The 15786-nt window shown below is 43.1% G+C and overlaps 1 protein-coding gene across 2 annotated transcripts; it reads right to left on the bottom strand.

Annotated features, from left to right (window-relative positions):
- Positions 1–545: 545 nt before the first annotated feature.
- stx17 (syntaxin 17) lies at positions 546–15602 on the bottom strand. 2 transcript variants are annotated; one of them, XM_083761029.1, is made up of 7 exons: positions 15430–15602; positions 12511–12720; positions 12357–12422; positions 6854–7180; positions 6222–6272; positions 3702–3788; positions 546–1853 (listed from the first exon to the last, which is right to left on the bottom strand). In XM_083761029.1, the coding sequence occupies exons 2-7, from the start codon at positions 12631–12633 to the stop codon at positions 1572–1574; spliced, it is 936 nt and encodes a 311-aa protein (XP_083617155.1). In that variant the 5' UTR covers positions 12634–12720; positions 15430–15602; the 3' UTR covers positions 546–1571. The 2 variants fall into 2 exon arrangements, with proteins under 2 accessions (XP_083617155.1, XP_083617156.1); XM_083761030.1 differs by having other exon boundaries at positions 15480–15599.
- Between the last annotated feature and the right edge of the window lie 184 nt (positions 15603–15786).

Below are 15786 nucleotides of genomic sequence, written 5' to 3'. Positions count from 1 at the left end.
AGCAGACCAGCTGTAATCTGGTTGACTTTACACCAGTTTTTTCTAAAATGGCATGCTCGCTTAAAGGAGTAGTCCATCGGGTCATCGGTCAGTAGGAGCCGTTCAAACTATTGGCTCAGGAATGTGACAAACAAAAAAATTGCTTCATGGGGTGTATAATTGACTAGAAAATAAGTATTTTTGGTTTTGGGGGGGTGAACTACTCCTTTAACATCCTTCCAAGGTTTTGTCACAAGTCTAGTTCCCTAAGGTCCAATTGGTTTGAATGGACCAAAGAGACGAGCGAGACGAGGTCGCTGTGTTTGTACTGGCGGCCCTTCCTTTCCCAGCAGAAGCCTGCATCGTGACATATCAACCCACATACAGAAGGACAGGCATGGGGGAGAGGGGGTGTCATTTCAATATCGGTCACCTCAGAGAAGAGAGAAAGAAAAAAAAACTAAATTAAAAACATTTTACAGGACTTGTGTTGTCTGAATTGTCATGTTTTAAGAACCACCACCTACTGCTTTATATGTTGTCAATTTAGTAAATTACAGAGACTGACTGAAAGGCTGTTTTTATTTGGCAAGAAAAAAGGCTTTGTAAGAAACACATGGTAAGTTTACACATTGTGCTACAGCAAGACCCTAGAAGTCTAGATAGACTAATGGCACTTTGGTGCTTTTTGTGCAATGCAGCTTTCATGCTCACATTCTCAAAACGTAATACATTTTAGAAATGGCTTGATATACTTGGTTGCGGATTTAAAAGAGACAATCTACAAGCTCACAGCGTGACATGTGAGCTTGTAGCGCAGCTAGAGACATTGAAGCACAATGAGTTTAAGCATGCCTCAACGTCGGACCACAAGCAAAATCTTTCCCATACTTTTCGCAGTTCTAAGACGGGAGAACAAAGAAAACATTTGCCTTACAATACAGACTCACTGACAATTTGTTCTTGAGACTAAAGCTATGATGGAAGTTCACATGAAGATTTCATATACATAATTGACTCTTGCCCTTCCAGTGAGGTGATCAATCTGAAACACTTGCAGTGGTTAAATAGCTGGCCCTGTTTAACCAACATAACATGATTTTGTTTTGTTTCCTCTGCCCATTATTTCTTGCAGTCTCAACAGAAAGGCACAAACACATGCGGAAAAGCCCAAGAAACCACAAACCAAACTAGTGTCTTTAAATAGGAACCATAATGAACCATTTACTACTATGTATAACAGTATCCATATAGCACATCCTTACAGGAACATCATACACAGAAGTATTTTCCAGTTCTTAAATAAGTTTATGGAAAAGTCTTTAAATCATTTGGAAAACTGTATGATTCATGGCATGATAAAAATAGTTTTGGGGTCTCACTGTGAGTTTTTCATTAGTAGAGGGTGGGGTTGGAGGTATAGCCTGTTATGGTAATCTTCTTAATTTATGCTCAATCATACAATGGTGTCGTGACTCATGACCCAAAACAAGCATCTCGTTGCTATTTTCTGCACGCAGCACCGTCATACAACAACGAATAAAATGTGGCTTTAGACTCAGCCAACTGATTGGTCAGTCAATCAGGAGTAATCAGAGAGAGACCCAATCCCCAGTCGTATCATGGCTTGACTGCGGATCAGATGAGGGTTCTTCTGGAGGTGGTGGCGCTGTCAGTTGTTTCATCCGGAAATCTAGTCCGGCTCTGCGATGCTTCTGGGCCATGTTGCCCCCTGCGAAGCCCAGGGCCCCTCCTCCAAGAGCAGCAGCTACGCCTGCGGCTTTGAAGCCCACCAGAAGGCCTATGGGACCACCTAGCACACAGCCCAACACTGCCCCCGCCACTGGTAATACCGCTAACCTGTATCCCACCGCCTACAGAGGCAGAGAGGAAGGGAGAGAGAGGGACAATGAAGGGAGATTCAAATTATTTCATTTGTGGAAATTACATTTAAGAACCTGGAACAGGAAGGGGGAAAAAAGAACTCAATTAAATTGAAACATACACCGGTGGAACCGTTGAGCCCTTTGAGGCTTCAGGACGGTGTGAGATAGTGTTTAGATGTGTCCATCCTTTCATGATTACACTTTTACACAGGGCAAACGCACACACCTAGACCTACACCCATAAATATAAACTCCATACCTGCGTCAAAGCCTAGCGTGTTCATTATCTCAATTTAAGAAAAATCAGACAGATGTGGCCTGTGTGTTACTGCCGCTGTTATCATCAGAGAGGAAGATGTTCTTTAAGGCTGATGGCAATTAATGAGTGACTTCCCTGACCATGCTTGCTCACCCCCCCCCCCCCCCCATACACACACACACACACACTTAATTAACACTTCACTTTTAAATTAATATGGTTCAAAGCCAGCATCCCTTATCCCCACCCCCATGGTAGTTAAGGGAATTTTAATTTCATCAGAGTTGAGTTGAAAGGCTTAATCTGGGTACAGGTTATAGGGGGATGTGGGGCTGTGTGTGTGTGTGTGTGTGTGTGTGTGTGTGTGTGTGTGTGTGTCTAATACCATTTGACCTGATGACCGATAGCAGGCTTTTAAACACACTCTGAGGCACCTTACATGCGTCTCATCTTCACTATCCGCCCGCAGACCTCCGTCTCATAGGCAGCATGATCAACATATTCTGTTTAAGGTTTTTCGTGAATTAACACCCTACAACACACTAGTACAGCGTCACACAAAAGCATCAAAAGTTGAAGATCTGTAGATTTATTTCCACCCAACAGAGACAATGTTATTATGACTAAAAATATTTTTGTAATTTTAGCAGTCTGTGGGTCTGCATGTTCTCATTGCTATGTGTTTCTGTTTTTTGCTTTTCACCCCGTTTTCTCTAGCCTGGTAAACCGTATCAGCCAATTGCCATTCAGCAGATCAATGAAATGTGAATTCTGCAACCAGGGATGGTTTACCAGACTACTTTTTCTCCCCAATTTAGTCGTCATGCCAATTGATTCCTCCCCACACACGTATGTGTTGTCACTGCCGGCCGGACGAAGAGCCTTCACTCGGCCAACACTTCCCTGCTCACAGGTGCCGTCCTAACCCGTAGGAATACATACAGTGACAAATATCACCCTCGACGAAGCCGGATGCAACCATGAACCCACAACCTCAGCGGTGGTGGGAAAGCACCTTACCACTGCTCCATCTGAGGGTCCCCTCACCTCTGTATTGAGGATAGGCGTCTAAGTCACTCGTTGTCATCTCTTTTCAATTAAATACTAAACAGTTCAATAAGGACAAATTCTGTACAGATAAATGCTGTGTGCGTCTTCAACATCATACGGTACACATTTGAACCCATAACATGAAGAGGTATTGAGTTGAGTTGCAGTTATACAGAATAAAATAGCATATTGAGCTGTCTGTGGGAGACCAAATGTTGCTCCTTAAAAGCTATTAAACAGTCCTTCAGTGTTCTATTCGATACCACACACACACACACACACACACACACACACACACACACACACACCTCTTTCCCTTCATTCCTCTCTATACCTCTCTCCTCTCTCTATTTCCTTAATTGCAGCTTTCCTCCGCATCCGAGCGGATCGATAGCGACAAACGCTGTAGAATGGCTGGGAGGCAAAGTGCCATCGATCATCCCATCTCCCAAACCCCCCCCCCCCCCGCACACACACACACACACACACACACACAATGATGGTCAGGAACACACACACGTACACACCTTCCCAAGGCTTCTTGTCCCCTCCTCCACGTTGGCAGCTGCTGCGTTGACGTTGTCCTCAATGCTGTCAATCTTTTCCTGCTGGGACTGATAGACAGGAGTTATACACTGGAGACCGCACGCATGCATGCACACACACGCACACGCACACACGCACGCACACACACACACACACACACACACACACACACACACACACACACACACACACAAACACACACACACACGGACCCAATTGCATGCATGCAAAATCACACGCAAATAGTGTGGAAAACACCTGCTGTGTGTGTGCGTGCGTGCGTGCGTGCGTTAGCTGTGGGTAGAATCGAGGGGGATTATATTGGGGTGGGGGGTCGGGAGGCTGAGAGTTATTGTCTGGGGCTCATGAAATATTCAGAGTGGCAGCTGTGTGGTGTGTGTGTGTGTGTGTGTGTGTGTGTGTGTGTGTGTGTGTGTGTGTGTGTGTGTGTGTGTGTGTGTGTGTGTGTGTGTGTGTGTGTGTGTGTGTGTGTGTGTGTGTGTGTGTGTGTGTGTGTGTGCGTGCGTGCAGGTGCGTGCGTGCAGGTGCGAGCTGGACAGTCACAGTGACCAGACAGCAACTGGGGCATGCTCTCTCTTTCTCCTTTCATCCCTCTCTCCCTTTTTCTGTCACATCCTCGCCTCCTCTGTCCTTCCATCAGCTCACAATGAACCCAGCTGCCATTCACTCCATTAGATACAGCCGAGCAGTGATTCTCAAACTTCTTCATTTCAAGAACCGCCAGATTGATCGCTGTCGGGTGGAAACCTTGTATGTCCGAACCTACATTCCAATGGTCCAATGTAATTGTTTAGTTACAATCTTTTGTTAATACTTTTTATTGGTTCAATATCCTACTATAAATGCACCACGTCTCTGTGTGTGTATGTCTGTAATCCACGTAACTCGAGAACCGTTCGCCCCACCGACTTCAAATTTGACACACTCGTTCCACACCACCACAGGGAGTGCAGTGCTCTGTGTCGAGTAGGTCAGATACACGGTTGTTCAGCACCATTAAAAAAAAACAATTGGTACCCCAATCTACACTGAAAAATCCTGCTAAATCTCAGCGGTACATACCCATATGGGTCCATTTGGTTCCTAACGATCAATCATTTACCAAGGGACTCCACACAGATAACCAGCGCTGTAGATATGACTGTTTTACAGCCTGTTTACTTTCCTCTACAAACCGTCGCGGTGCTTCTTTATATAATACACAGTAACAGTCCTCAGTGTTCATTTAACCCCCGGCAGTGTAGAAATGAACCCAAACAGGGTCAATTTCTACACTCCCGAGAGTCAACAATAAGGACTTTGTTGGAGGAAGAAGTGCCTCCTTTCATTCTGCTGTCTCCCCATGATACACGCGGCGTGTTTGCGTTGATGTGTGGATCCCTTAAGGATGCGTCTGGCCCCAGAGACAATAGAACATCTCCATGCCTGCTCTGCCTCACTCAACCTGTGTGTCTCTCTCTCCTCCCTGCGGATAGAGTGATAATCTGAGCCGTCTGTTCTCCACCTGCCTCGCCGTATGCCTCCCTTCCATGTGTCTCCCCACATGGACTCCCCTCTCCCTCGCTTCACCCCTTGTTCCTTCCTCTCTCCGAACAGTTCATCTGAGGGCTGAGGGGGCCCAACAGCCGTCACCCACTGAGCTGAGCACCTCCCCAAACACACGCGCATGCACACAGTCTCTCGCACAAGCACACACACACACACACACACACACACACACACACACACACACACACACACACACACACACACACACACACACACACACACACACACACACACACAAAGATAGATCTTCCTGGAAGCCTTAAGGCCCTGACACACTGAAAGCATCATTGACGTGAGCGTCACTGATGCGGGTCAATTTAGGCCACTTGTTCACAGTGGAAGCATCAAATTGTCTCTATGTATTTGGCAGCCAAACGCACACTGGGACTGTTGTATTGTATGTTACATAACTCAGTCATTCCTTTGGCCTGGAGTTACGCTAATAACTCTTGTCAAGCACCGTGCAGCGGTACGTAGTACAGTATGTACACAGCACCAGTGAACTGAACCTCTCTTTCAATGAGTCCACGTTAGTGGGGTCACTTTCATCTCGTCTCTGAAGCCTGAGTGATAAGGTGTTGGTGGATGTGACGCATGGCGCTCCTAACACTTTTACATATAATGTAAAGGCTCATTAAAATACAAGTATGCCTACACACAGTTCAATGGTTATTTGTTTTGGAGGGATCATATAACGTTTGACAGTTCACGGTTCACACCACAGAAAGGTAGACCAAAAATCTTGAATTACTTATTTGCTGCCGGATCATGTAAGTTGGCTTCATCCTCACAGCAGTGGTTCCCAAACCTTTTATGTGCCAGGGCCTTTAGATACATTGACATGCACTTGCCCATGCATAGAGGTGAGCTGATGTAGTTCCATTTAGTAATGCATGGAGCTCTGAGATGTAACCACACAGTGACATACTCACATGGACCAGCACGGAGAACTCTGTCACCAGACTACTCAGCCCCTTCAGGTCCTAAGACACAGGTGGTAGTACATTTAGAGTTGTTTATAGGTTGTAATAAGTTCACGTTAGTTCCAAGTATAAAGTTTGATTTTCAATACACAATTGAAAAGATTCTCACTACATGCTACAGTACATGTTCCAAGCAGTGTGCTTTTTCTGTTTTTGTTTTACTTTTTCATTATCTATTATTGGATGGTTAGCCTGGTTGGATGTGCTTCCTTCACTTTCATAACACACATAATGAAACTGTATCATGAAAACTGAAAGGTGTCATTCCAAAATAATATAAGTCAAATGTACATAGACTGACATGTACAAAAACATTACTGTACCTTTTAAGGGATAGTAGGTTATTTAAGTCAATGGTTGACAAAGATTTGTCAACAATGTTACAGCACGGTCCACATTTCATTATTGAATGATGATCCTAAATACATAGTGTTTTGTATATAAGTCCTCGGAGTTGCATTACACAGCTTATCAATACAGTAAAACAAAAGTGACCAAGTGTTTTCAGTGTTTCAATTATGTATCACAGCCAACCGGGAACCACTGTTTTATAATAAACAGTAACGTCCAGACAAACCCACCTCCTCCAGGCTGTCCCAGGACTCTGCGGCGCTCTGATCAGGAGGGATCTCTGGGAGGCGGAGCTGCACTTGACAGACAGAAGCCGGCTCCCCGCCCACGCCCGTGTCACCGTGGCAGCTGCTTGACAGACATCCGGAGGACTGAGAGGTGGGCGGCGGCAGGCCTGGCTGAGGGACGGGGCAGCTAGAGTGCAACAGCAGAAAGTCTTGCACAGCGGCTGAGGCCCGATCTCTGATGGGCTTAACGAGGTTCTGCAGGGCAGGAGCGTCTTGGGCACGGACACGCACACACAGCTTCTCCATCTCCCTCATGTTGGCCCTCAGCTGCTGCAGGGACACCGAGAGCAGGTTCAAGTTAGGACCCCAAATAGCCATTCTCTCCTTAGCCATTATTGTATCGATTACCGAATAATCGAGAAGCACGTTTTTTTGTAATATAATTAATTTAAATATATATAAATAATCGATTAACCACTAAAGCGTTATTTTACACATCATCGCACAGCAGTGTCGTTGAAAAATAGTGAAAATAGCAGAGCTTGCAGATCATCTATTTTCACTATACTATATAAACAAAAATGTGATTATTTTATGAAGTTAACGATTATCGAGTGTTATTTGTTTTCCTTTTTTACAAGCCATTAAATAATTTTGTTCGATTAACTGTTGCAGTCACTAGTTGTTGTCATTCAGTGATATCAAGCAGCAGAACACACACACGGGGACACTGGGCTGGGTGGTCCTCATCCCGCCGTGCCCTGGGGGTGACAGGAGGATTACATCCCTGCCACCAGCCTGCAGGCTGAGGCTCAGGAGGTCAATGCACCACCAGTAACACAGCCCACAAACCTGGCTAATTACACAACATGAATAAACATACACACATGTTCATCAGCAGTTGACTTTTTTCCTCTCTCTGGGTCTGTCTCTTCCTCACTAACAAGTATAATAATACACGCATGCACGCACGCACACACGCACGCACACTAGTAGATTAATACAAAGGAGATTGATGCAAATTGACCATTATCACAGATTACTCAAAATATAGGGGACAAAACTAAACCAAATTAACCACATACATTACAGTGAAGTGCGGCGACCTCAGTGTGCGATAGATACAGTATCTATCGCTCTCTGGGGATTCTCAGGACTATCGGGGGTACACATCATCTATCAGCAGACTGCTGTCTGCATGTCTGGTCGTAAGTGTACAACTACAAGCATGCCACGACGTGCACAGATATTATAGAGATGATATACTTTTATATACTTAGGTTGTAGATCGGCTATTTTCCGAATACGTGGTTATGTATACATTATACAGTATACATTCACTTTTATACACAGGAATACAAACAACCAACATCAGCCAAACACTGGTAGAACATCTGCAAACCACCGTAGCATTACTTACATTCAATTTTGTATTCCAAAAATCTAGACTACCAATAAACTAGTGTTGAATGTTATGTGAATTTTGTGGAAGTACCAGCCAATGTGAACGGTGATTGAATTTCACAGAAGAGCAGAGAGGGTTGAATGAAATTGAAAGGTTGAAAATAGATAAGGGAAGCGAAATATTCGTCAGAGCAAAGGAGCTCACTTCCTGCGAAAACACACGCACGCACGTGGTGCACATACACATACGGCAGACTAACCCCCTGTGCTAGATTAACACCATGACCAGACATAGGAAAGCACTCCGCCTGTCCCTGGGGTGTAAGGGGTAATGGTGAGAGGACAGGTGTGTGTGTGTGTGTGTGTGTGTGTGTGTGTGTGTGTGTGTGTGTGTGTGCGTGCGTGCGTGCATGCGTGCGTGCGTGCGTGCGTGCGTGCGTGGGTGTTTGTGTGTTTGGGGTTCTTTCACCTTCAGAGACATACTGTTTCCAGGCTGGAGCATCCCCTGATACACCCCATCACGTGAAAATACATAAACAAGCATGCACACACTCACACACAAGTTTGAAAGATCCAGATCGCTGGATGTGGATTTACCCTGAAATTGCTGTGCTAATATAGTCCCCCCCCCCCCCCCCACAATCTGTATGGTAGAGTATGTTAATACAATATCAAGCTAATACAATATAACTTATACAATTGGAGTAGTTGCATTTTGTCTCCCTGCTCTTCCATTGAGACATTTAGATTGTGTCAAAGCCAGGTCATGTCTCACCTAGACACAGGATCTGACACAAATTTTGACCAAGATTCAATGTACTGTATCACCTGCACAAGTAGGCAGGCTCTATTAGCTCAATGGTAAACATTTCAGCACTTGCATAGGAAAACGGGTTCAAATCCGGGGTAGAAGAAGAAAGTTGCTTTAAGTAGCTTTAACCGTGTGTAACGGACCCCGGAATGAAATGGACGAAAGGCTTTCATTTTGAAAGGCTATGTGGGCAAACAGGAAGCTTGCTCACTCACCAGTCATACTGACTGATAAAGACAGCCCAGCATCAGTCAGGGAGAAAATGTTTGTTCCTCATGTGCTCCAAACCATGATCATTGAAAGCTAAGCCTAACCTCACCAACAGGATGAAATGGAACTGCCAGATTTTAATTATTGATTTATTGGTTTTAGTGACTTTCCTGGAGAATGACATGGTCGAGGCACATCATGATATTGGGACACCTGGTAACAAGTTAGCACCTAGCTGGAGAGGGAACAAGGTGAATGTCAATTTTTATGGTTATTGGTTTGTGTCATATTGTTGTGGGATTTTGTTTAGTTGGTATTTTGCTCATGTGGTATTATGGTTTGATATGTACCTTTTATTGGTTTGTTCATGTGGTATTATGGTTTGATATGTACCTTTTTATTGGTTATTTGTAAACGTATTTGTTTATATGAATGCCTCATAATTTGGATGTGTCTGCCTGTGTTGATTATATGTTTGTGTCTTGTTTTTAGTTTTCACGTTGATCTATTAAAGAAACTTCACATCATCAGTCGGCCTTCAACCTCTTTATCCAGCCTGGTTCGCTACAGTGAAAACCTGACCCAACATGGCCCCCCACCCCCCCTGCAAGACATCTACACTGCCTCACAGTCTCAGATTCTGAGATCTGTACAGCAGAACTCGGCCTACTTCATTCCATCAGCCTGCTTCACAGTGGTTAGTGGTCTGATGGTTGATCATTTCAACACAAACACAACAACAGCAAATACATAATTGAACATTACACACAACTTCAGAAATAAAATAAAGGTTCATACAGAGGAATGTGAACTGGACATTGTCATGCTTTTTGGAAAATGGTTTCAAGTGCTTGTGGCCATGCCTATGAATTATGTAAGGTGGTGACATTATTTATGAAGGTTTTCATACAGTTTGATACTGTGGGTTTTTTAGGTTAATGCAAAGGTGTAATGCCTTTCATGAAAGGTGCATTCAGTGTTTGATACGGTACAGAGGTTTTCTTTGGTTCACCTTTTATTTGTGGTCATTTTCTGTGTTACATTTTCAAAATGCCAGAAATAAGTGTTGAGGTACATGGGTCTGATCTAGACCAAGAACTTGACAAACAAATGGAAAATGTTGACAAGGAAATTCAGGACTTGAAAGATGCCCTCCAAAGCGAAAAGGAACCAGAGGAAAGACAAAAATTAAAGGAAGCCATTCATGATAAAGAACAAACGCTAGCAGATCTCAAAGAAAGATGGACGGATTTACAAGACAAACTTCAGGACGAAACCACAAGCCCTCGACACAGCAACCGTAAACAAGTTCCAACAGGAAAAATGCTTGCGTATCAAAAGGAAACTACAGAGAAAAAGGTCAAAACACTCCTCAGTCTATACGAACTATGGAAGGCCACATTAAGGACGAATCTAAAATCTAATATTCCGGAAAGTGAAATAGAACTCTTAATTGGAAAATTGGAAAAACCTCTTTATCCAGCCTGGTTCACTACACCACGCTTATTTTAAGGAAAACATTGTATCAACATGGAAGGCATGTCAACGCCATTCTCTGGCACCTGCAGACAAGACCCAAGGGCTATGAATGGAGTGTGTCCCCAACATGCATGACTTTTCGTGTGGGAGGAAAACTGTGTGGGAGGAAACTCACGTCAACACATAAACCACACAAACGCAGGTTCAAACCAGGGGGGCAGTCAGCCAGATATTTCGTGAAGCCTCATTTGAAATCGGTAGTTCATATAATGGCCTGTTGTGTCGCTGGACTGGACCCAAAAAGCCCCATAGCTCCATAGAGGCCCATGTATTTTGGCCCAACTTCACCTAGACTGTATTACCTTAATAAACATGGTCATGAATACTTTCTTCTTCCAGTCTCTAGTTTAAAGTCTCATTTCTAATGTCATAATATTCTTTTTGGAAAATTATGGTCCCATTAATTAAAAAAATGACCATAAAGAAAAAAAAACATCGCGTATGTTCTGAGGGGCGTGGCTACCGTTACAGTCTATGATCAGGATTCCCCTCCCACTCGAGTCAAAATAAAAACCAACAGAGAAGAAGGGGGGGAAGTCCCGCCTCGTTGTCTGGGCAGCCAATGGCCAGCTGGTCCAAAACGGAGCCAGCCAATGGCCAGCTGGTACCAAACGGATCTAGAAAGATGGCGATTTACAGTGCAGGAATAACAGGCTTCATTTTACGTCCATGTTAGACCCGGCGAACGCTTTGTCCATATTTTTTACAGTCTATGGTTCAAACCCAAGACCTTCTTGCTGCGAGGCAACATTACTAACCACTGAGCCACCGTCATACCCTTCATCCACCGTCTTCAGATGGATTTATACTTAGATGCACACAGTCCGTACTCCGTACACCACGCAAAATAACATATCAACTTATCAAGCCTTCTATGGTTCAGATGTAGCCCTGGTCGTATATAAACTATAAAAGGAATGCCCCAAATTATTTTAATGCTTTTCTGAAATGAGAAGTGTGTGCAGGACATTTTGTACGAGTTGTCATTTTCCTGAAAGACAGGCTGTAGAGTAGCAGTGCAGATGACATTTTCCTGTTCACAAAATCAGGTTTGCAGGGCACCTCAGTCTCTCACCTGGAGAGCACATACCATTAAAAAGTTCGCCCAAAAAAAGAATTCTATCAAAGACACACGTCTTCACGCGGTGTGTCTGATAGAAAAAAATCTTGAATTCATGGAGCTTTTTTATTTTTGTCGCATTCCTAAGCCAATAATTTGATGACCAGCAGAGGAGACTCAAAGAGTCGCCTTTGAGTCTTCTACTGAGCAGCCAAATGATTAGCTAAATTATTATCAAATTATTATCAAATTATTAGCTCCGGGATGTGACAAAACAAAATAAATTATGTAAATAATGTATTCAAGGTTTCATGGAGTGTGTAATTTATAAAGAATATGTAATTTTTGGGGTAGTACTCCATTAGGGCTCAGTCCTTGAACAGCAAACCTGGGTTTAAATGCGGCCTTTCTTGCATGTTTTATTTTGTGTGGCTTTTGAAATGACGTCATATGGCAGCATTTCTAACTAGAACATGATATACCTGCACAGTTCGGGTGGCATTGATGTGCTCTTGATGAAGACGATCCCATTGTTGGCACGTCTGGAACTGCAAGAATGATGAATACATGATCAGTTATAGATCTGTGTGTGTGTGTGTGTGTGTGTGAGAAACCCATGTGTTAGGCCACAGTTACCTTCAATATGTTATTGTGATGTTTCTGCAGTCTTTCTAGATCTGTGGGTAGTGCCACTTTAATGAACTTGTGGATTGGCGCCTCGAGGCGCCTCAGTGTCAACGTGCTGCCTTCCTCTGCCATGATGATGAACTGATTGCCGGCCAGTCCTGGGTCTAGGTCACACAATGCCCCGCCTCACTGGTCTGGCTCCATCTTCACCCCTATACACTGTGAAAAGTGTGTCATTATAGTCAAAGATCATTGTATAGAGCGTCGCAGTCCCGCCCCCTCGAGAGACCCGGAAAATAAATCCCTGTTCATTTTCCTCAGACTTTTCAGAAAGTATTTATTTAAAGACGTTTACGCCGTGGACAAAGTCAACTCTTGTCGTGACAAATCATGACAACAAACACAATTTAGGCAGGTTACAACACTTTTTTTGTTGTTTTTCTTCTTTGTAATTGTCACGGGGCAACCAGTGCCCTATATATATATATATATATATATATATATATATATACACACACTAAGAGGGAAGTGAGGTTTGGTAATAGTACATGATTTTTACCTGTTGCATTCAATTATAAAAATGACAGACTTCAGGGGTTCAAACATTCTGTTTATTTGACAAATACTGTTTATTGGAACCAAGCTGAAATGTATGTTATGTTTGTCACCTGTCTTCTTCTGCAGTACTGGCACTCCTCAGAACAGGGCCATTTGGTTAAGAAGGGTTGGAACGTGCCAAGTATTGTAGAAGAGAAGGGGTGTGTGTATGATGGGTTTAACAGTGTTCTGGTTGTTAAAGTATTTGTGATTATATGGGCGCCTAGAAATGTGATTGAATTATGCTGGACAACATTTATTTAATAGTTAGATTATTCCTGTGGTATGGGAAATGTCTGTAAAAGCTAATTGATGGTTAATTGGAATCTGTACTTGTGGTAGGATCCACTCCCTATAAAGGGAGGCTGCAAGGGACAGACACTCAGTAGTACTTGGGCAGGCAAAGCGTTAACAGCCAAGAGACAGAGCTGCCAGGGCCCTTAGTTAAGGGTTAGCCTTTAGTGCAGGCACTGTATGGTGTGTTGTCTTTAGTTGTGCTTTAAGTTTCCTTTGTTTTTGTAAATCTATTTTCCACAGTCTTATTTATTGGAAAGGCCTTCATGTTTGAGAGAAATAAAGAATCAGAAAACCGGTAATCCTGAACTGGTTCACTCCCTATTTCCTGTCAGCTGACTCTCCTATCAATAAAGGCATAACACCACCCCCCCCCCCCCCCCTCAAAAAATAAAGATAATTGTATAGAGTATAGAGTAGACATTCTATAATGTTTCTCTCTCTGACACGCACAATTACAGGGGTGCGCAGATATACTGGGTTTCACTAAAGTTGATCAATAAAAACACAAACAATGATAACATCATATGCAGTAACTGCTGACAGTGAGTGAGTGCAGTACTCTTTACAACAAAAAACACAAAAAGCCATGGGAATGATGGGATTAAGGTGCAAAATGTCAAGCATGTGCAAAATGTCTGCAAGTCAACCGCATAATCCACATAGCGTCAGTTAGACTGACACTGGTATATATACTGTAAACATATAGAGAGTCTCAGTAACAGTCTCTGTAACAGTTGGCCGACTGAATTCCCACTCGACACTAGACGCCCCCCGGTCATCGGCACCACATGCCAGTTAGTCGGACGGTGCCCGAGTTATGTCCGGGACAGGCATATACACAGATTTGTGGGTTTGTGAATGTATTGCCACCATAGGTCGCATTTACTATGAAAACTTGCATTTCCTGTCAGCCCAGTCAGTCAATCCATCACCCGACGCCTGCATATATGGTCACGCATCATGACATCACGTCTAGTCAGTAGTCACCCACGTCTCCATATATGGTCACGCATCGTGACATCACGTCTCCATATATGGTCAGTGGTCACGCATCGTGACATCACGTCCATGGCCTATATGATCACGCATATGTCAGTCTGACATCAGCAAACCCTCTACACTCCCTGGCCATACCTGTTTTAATTGTGCATTTTTGGTCAAACTTACTGGTAGATAAATAGATGTATTTATTTTATTATTATTATCTTATTGTCTTATTTCGGTACTAATTTCTTTACAATGCATTTGTAAAGAAATAAGGTTGTGAGACTGTGGGCAGCAATCTCACAACCCAAATGGGAGCCCTTGTTTATAGTCAAGTCTTATCAGTCAAGGTAAACTAAATAAGCATCTAATTAATTTAATGTTTGTATTCTTTTTGGCATCCCTGACCCTGACAAAGTGGTGTTTTGATTGATTGAAATATTTATTAACAGTTTGCAGAATTACAGTACATTTCAAGCACAAACTCAATACAAAGACTTAACTGAGTGGACGACCCAATTAAGCATTACACTTGTTTACAACAGGGTCCACATTGTTCAATTCATCAAAACATTTAGAGACTAATGGACACTTCTATGTAGTTAAAGAACAGAACAGGAATTCATCATAAAAGACAGTGTCATAGTCAATAGCTCAGTGTGGCAGAGGTGCATCTGATAATATAATAAATGTGTTGTGGTGAATTTGGGGACTTTTTTGTGATTGAAAATTGTATTCACAGTTTGTAGAATGTGTACAGTTCAACCAGAACTTGTATTTACATCAGGGTCCTCCATTTTCCGAACATTTAAAGACGTACAATGAAAAAGGAAATCATATAATGATTAAATAAAATAAAATAATGAACAGTGCAGGAGTCCTGAGGATCGAGGAGTGTTGGCAGCCCTAGCTACGTGTAGTCACTGTCAGTCTAGTATTCAGAATATATTTTATACTATAGTGGTCAAGACATGTACAACAAGTTACAACAACCGTAGTAGTCGTTACTAACTAGTCAATATGGCGTAGTACACACATGCAATTTCTTACCGATGAAAATTCGGAGGACGATTAGTCACCGAAAATTGCCGAGATCAAACAAGTCATGACGTTGTCCTTTCTGTTTCGATTTTAGATTAGGTCTCCGTACACTACACTATATATTTATTTATGGTCTATGACACTTCAAGTTCTCTCTGTATCTCTCGCTCTCTCCTTTGTTTGTAAACAACTTAATCTCTTCCTAGTGCACGCAGGAATTGTTTCCGATACAAACCACGGTCAGAACATTTCCGTTCCTCATGATTCGTTCCCTATCCCATCACAGCACGGGCCACGTGTTTCAGAGGCCACCACAGTCGGGTAAGTTTAGCTAAAATTGCACCTCTTCATTAAAGTTTGTCTGGG

Source organism: Protomyctophum parallelum, assembly GCF_964188405.1.
Source record: "Protomyctophum parallelum genome assembly, chromosome: 3".
In the NCBI taxonomy this organism is placed as follows: domain Eukaryota; kingdom Metazoa; phylum Chordata; class Actinopteri; order Myctophiformes; family Myctophidae; genus Protomyctophum; species Protomyctophum parallelum.
The sequence above is the reverse complement of the archived record's forward strand: the minus strand, read 5'-3'. Positions and strand labels throughout refer to the sequence as shown.

Bases quoted from the DNA above. Each gene is read 5' to 3' on its own strand.
- stx17 (XM_083761029.1), bottom strand. From the start codon at position 12,633: ATGGCAGAGGAAGGCAGCACGTTGACACTGAGGCGCCTCGAGGCGCCA. The intron at 7,181-12,356 runs GTATATCATGTT...GTGTCCCTGCAG, and splicing joins ATGCCACCCGAACTGTGCAG to CAGCTGAGGGCCAACATGAG. The intron at 6,273-6,853 runs GTGGGTTTGTCT...CCTGTGTCTTAG, and splicing joins CCTGGGACAGCCTGGAGGAG to GACCTGAAGGGGCTGAGTAG.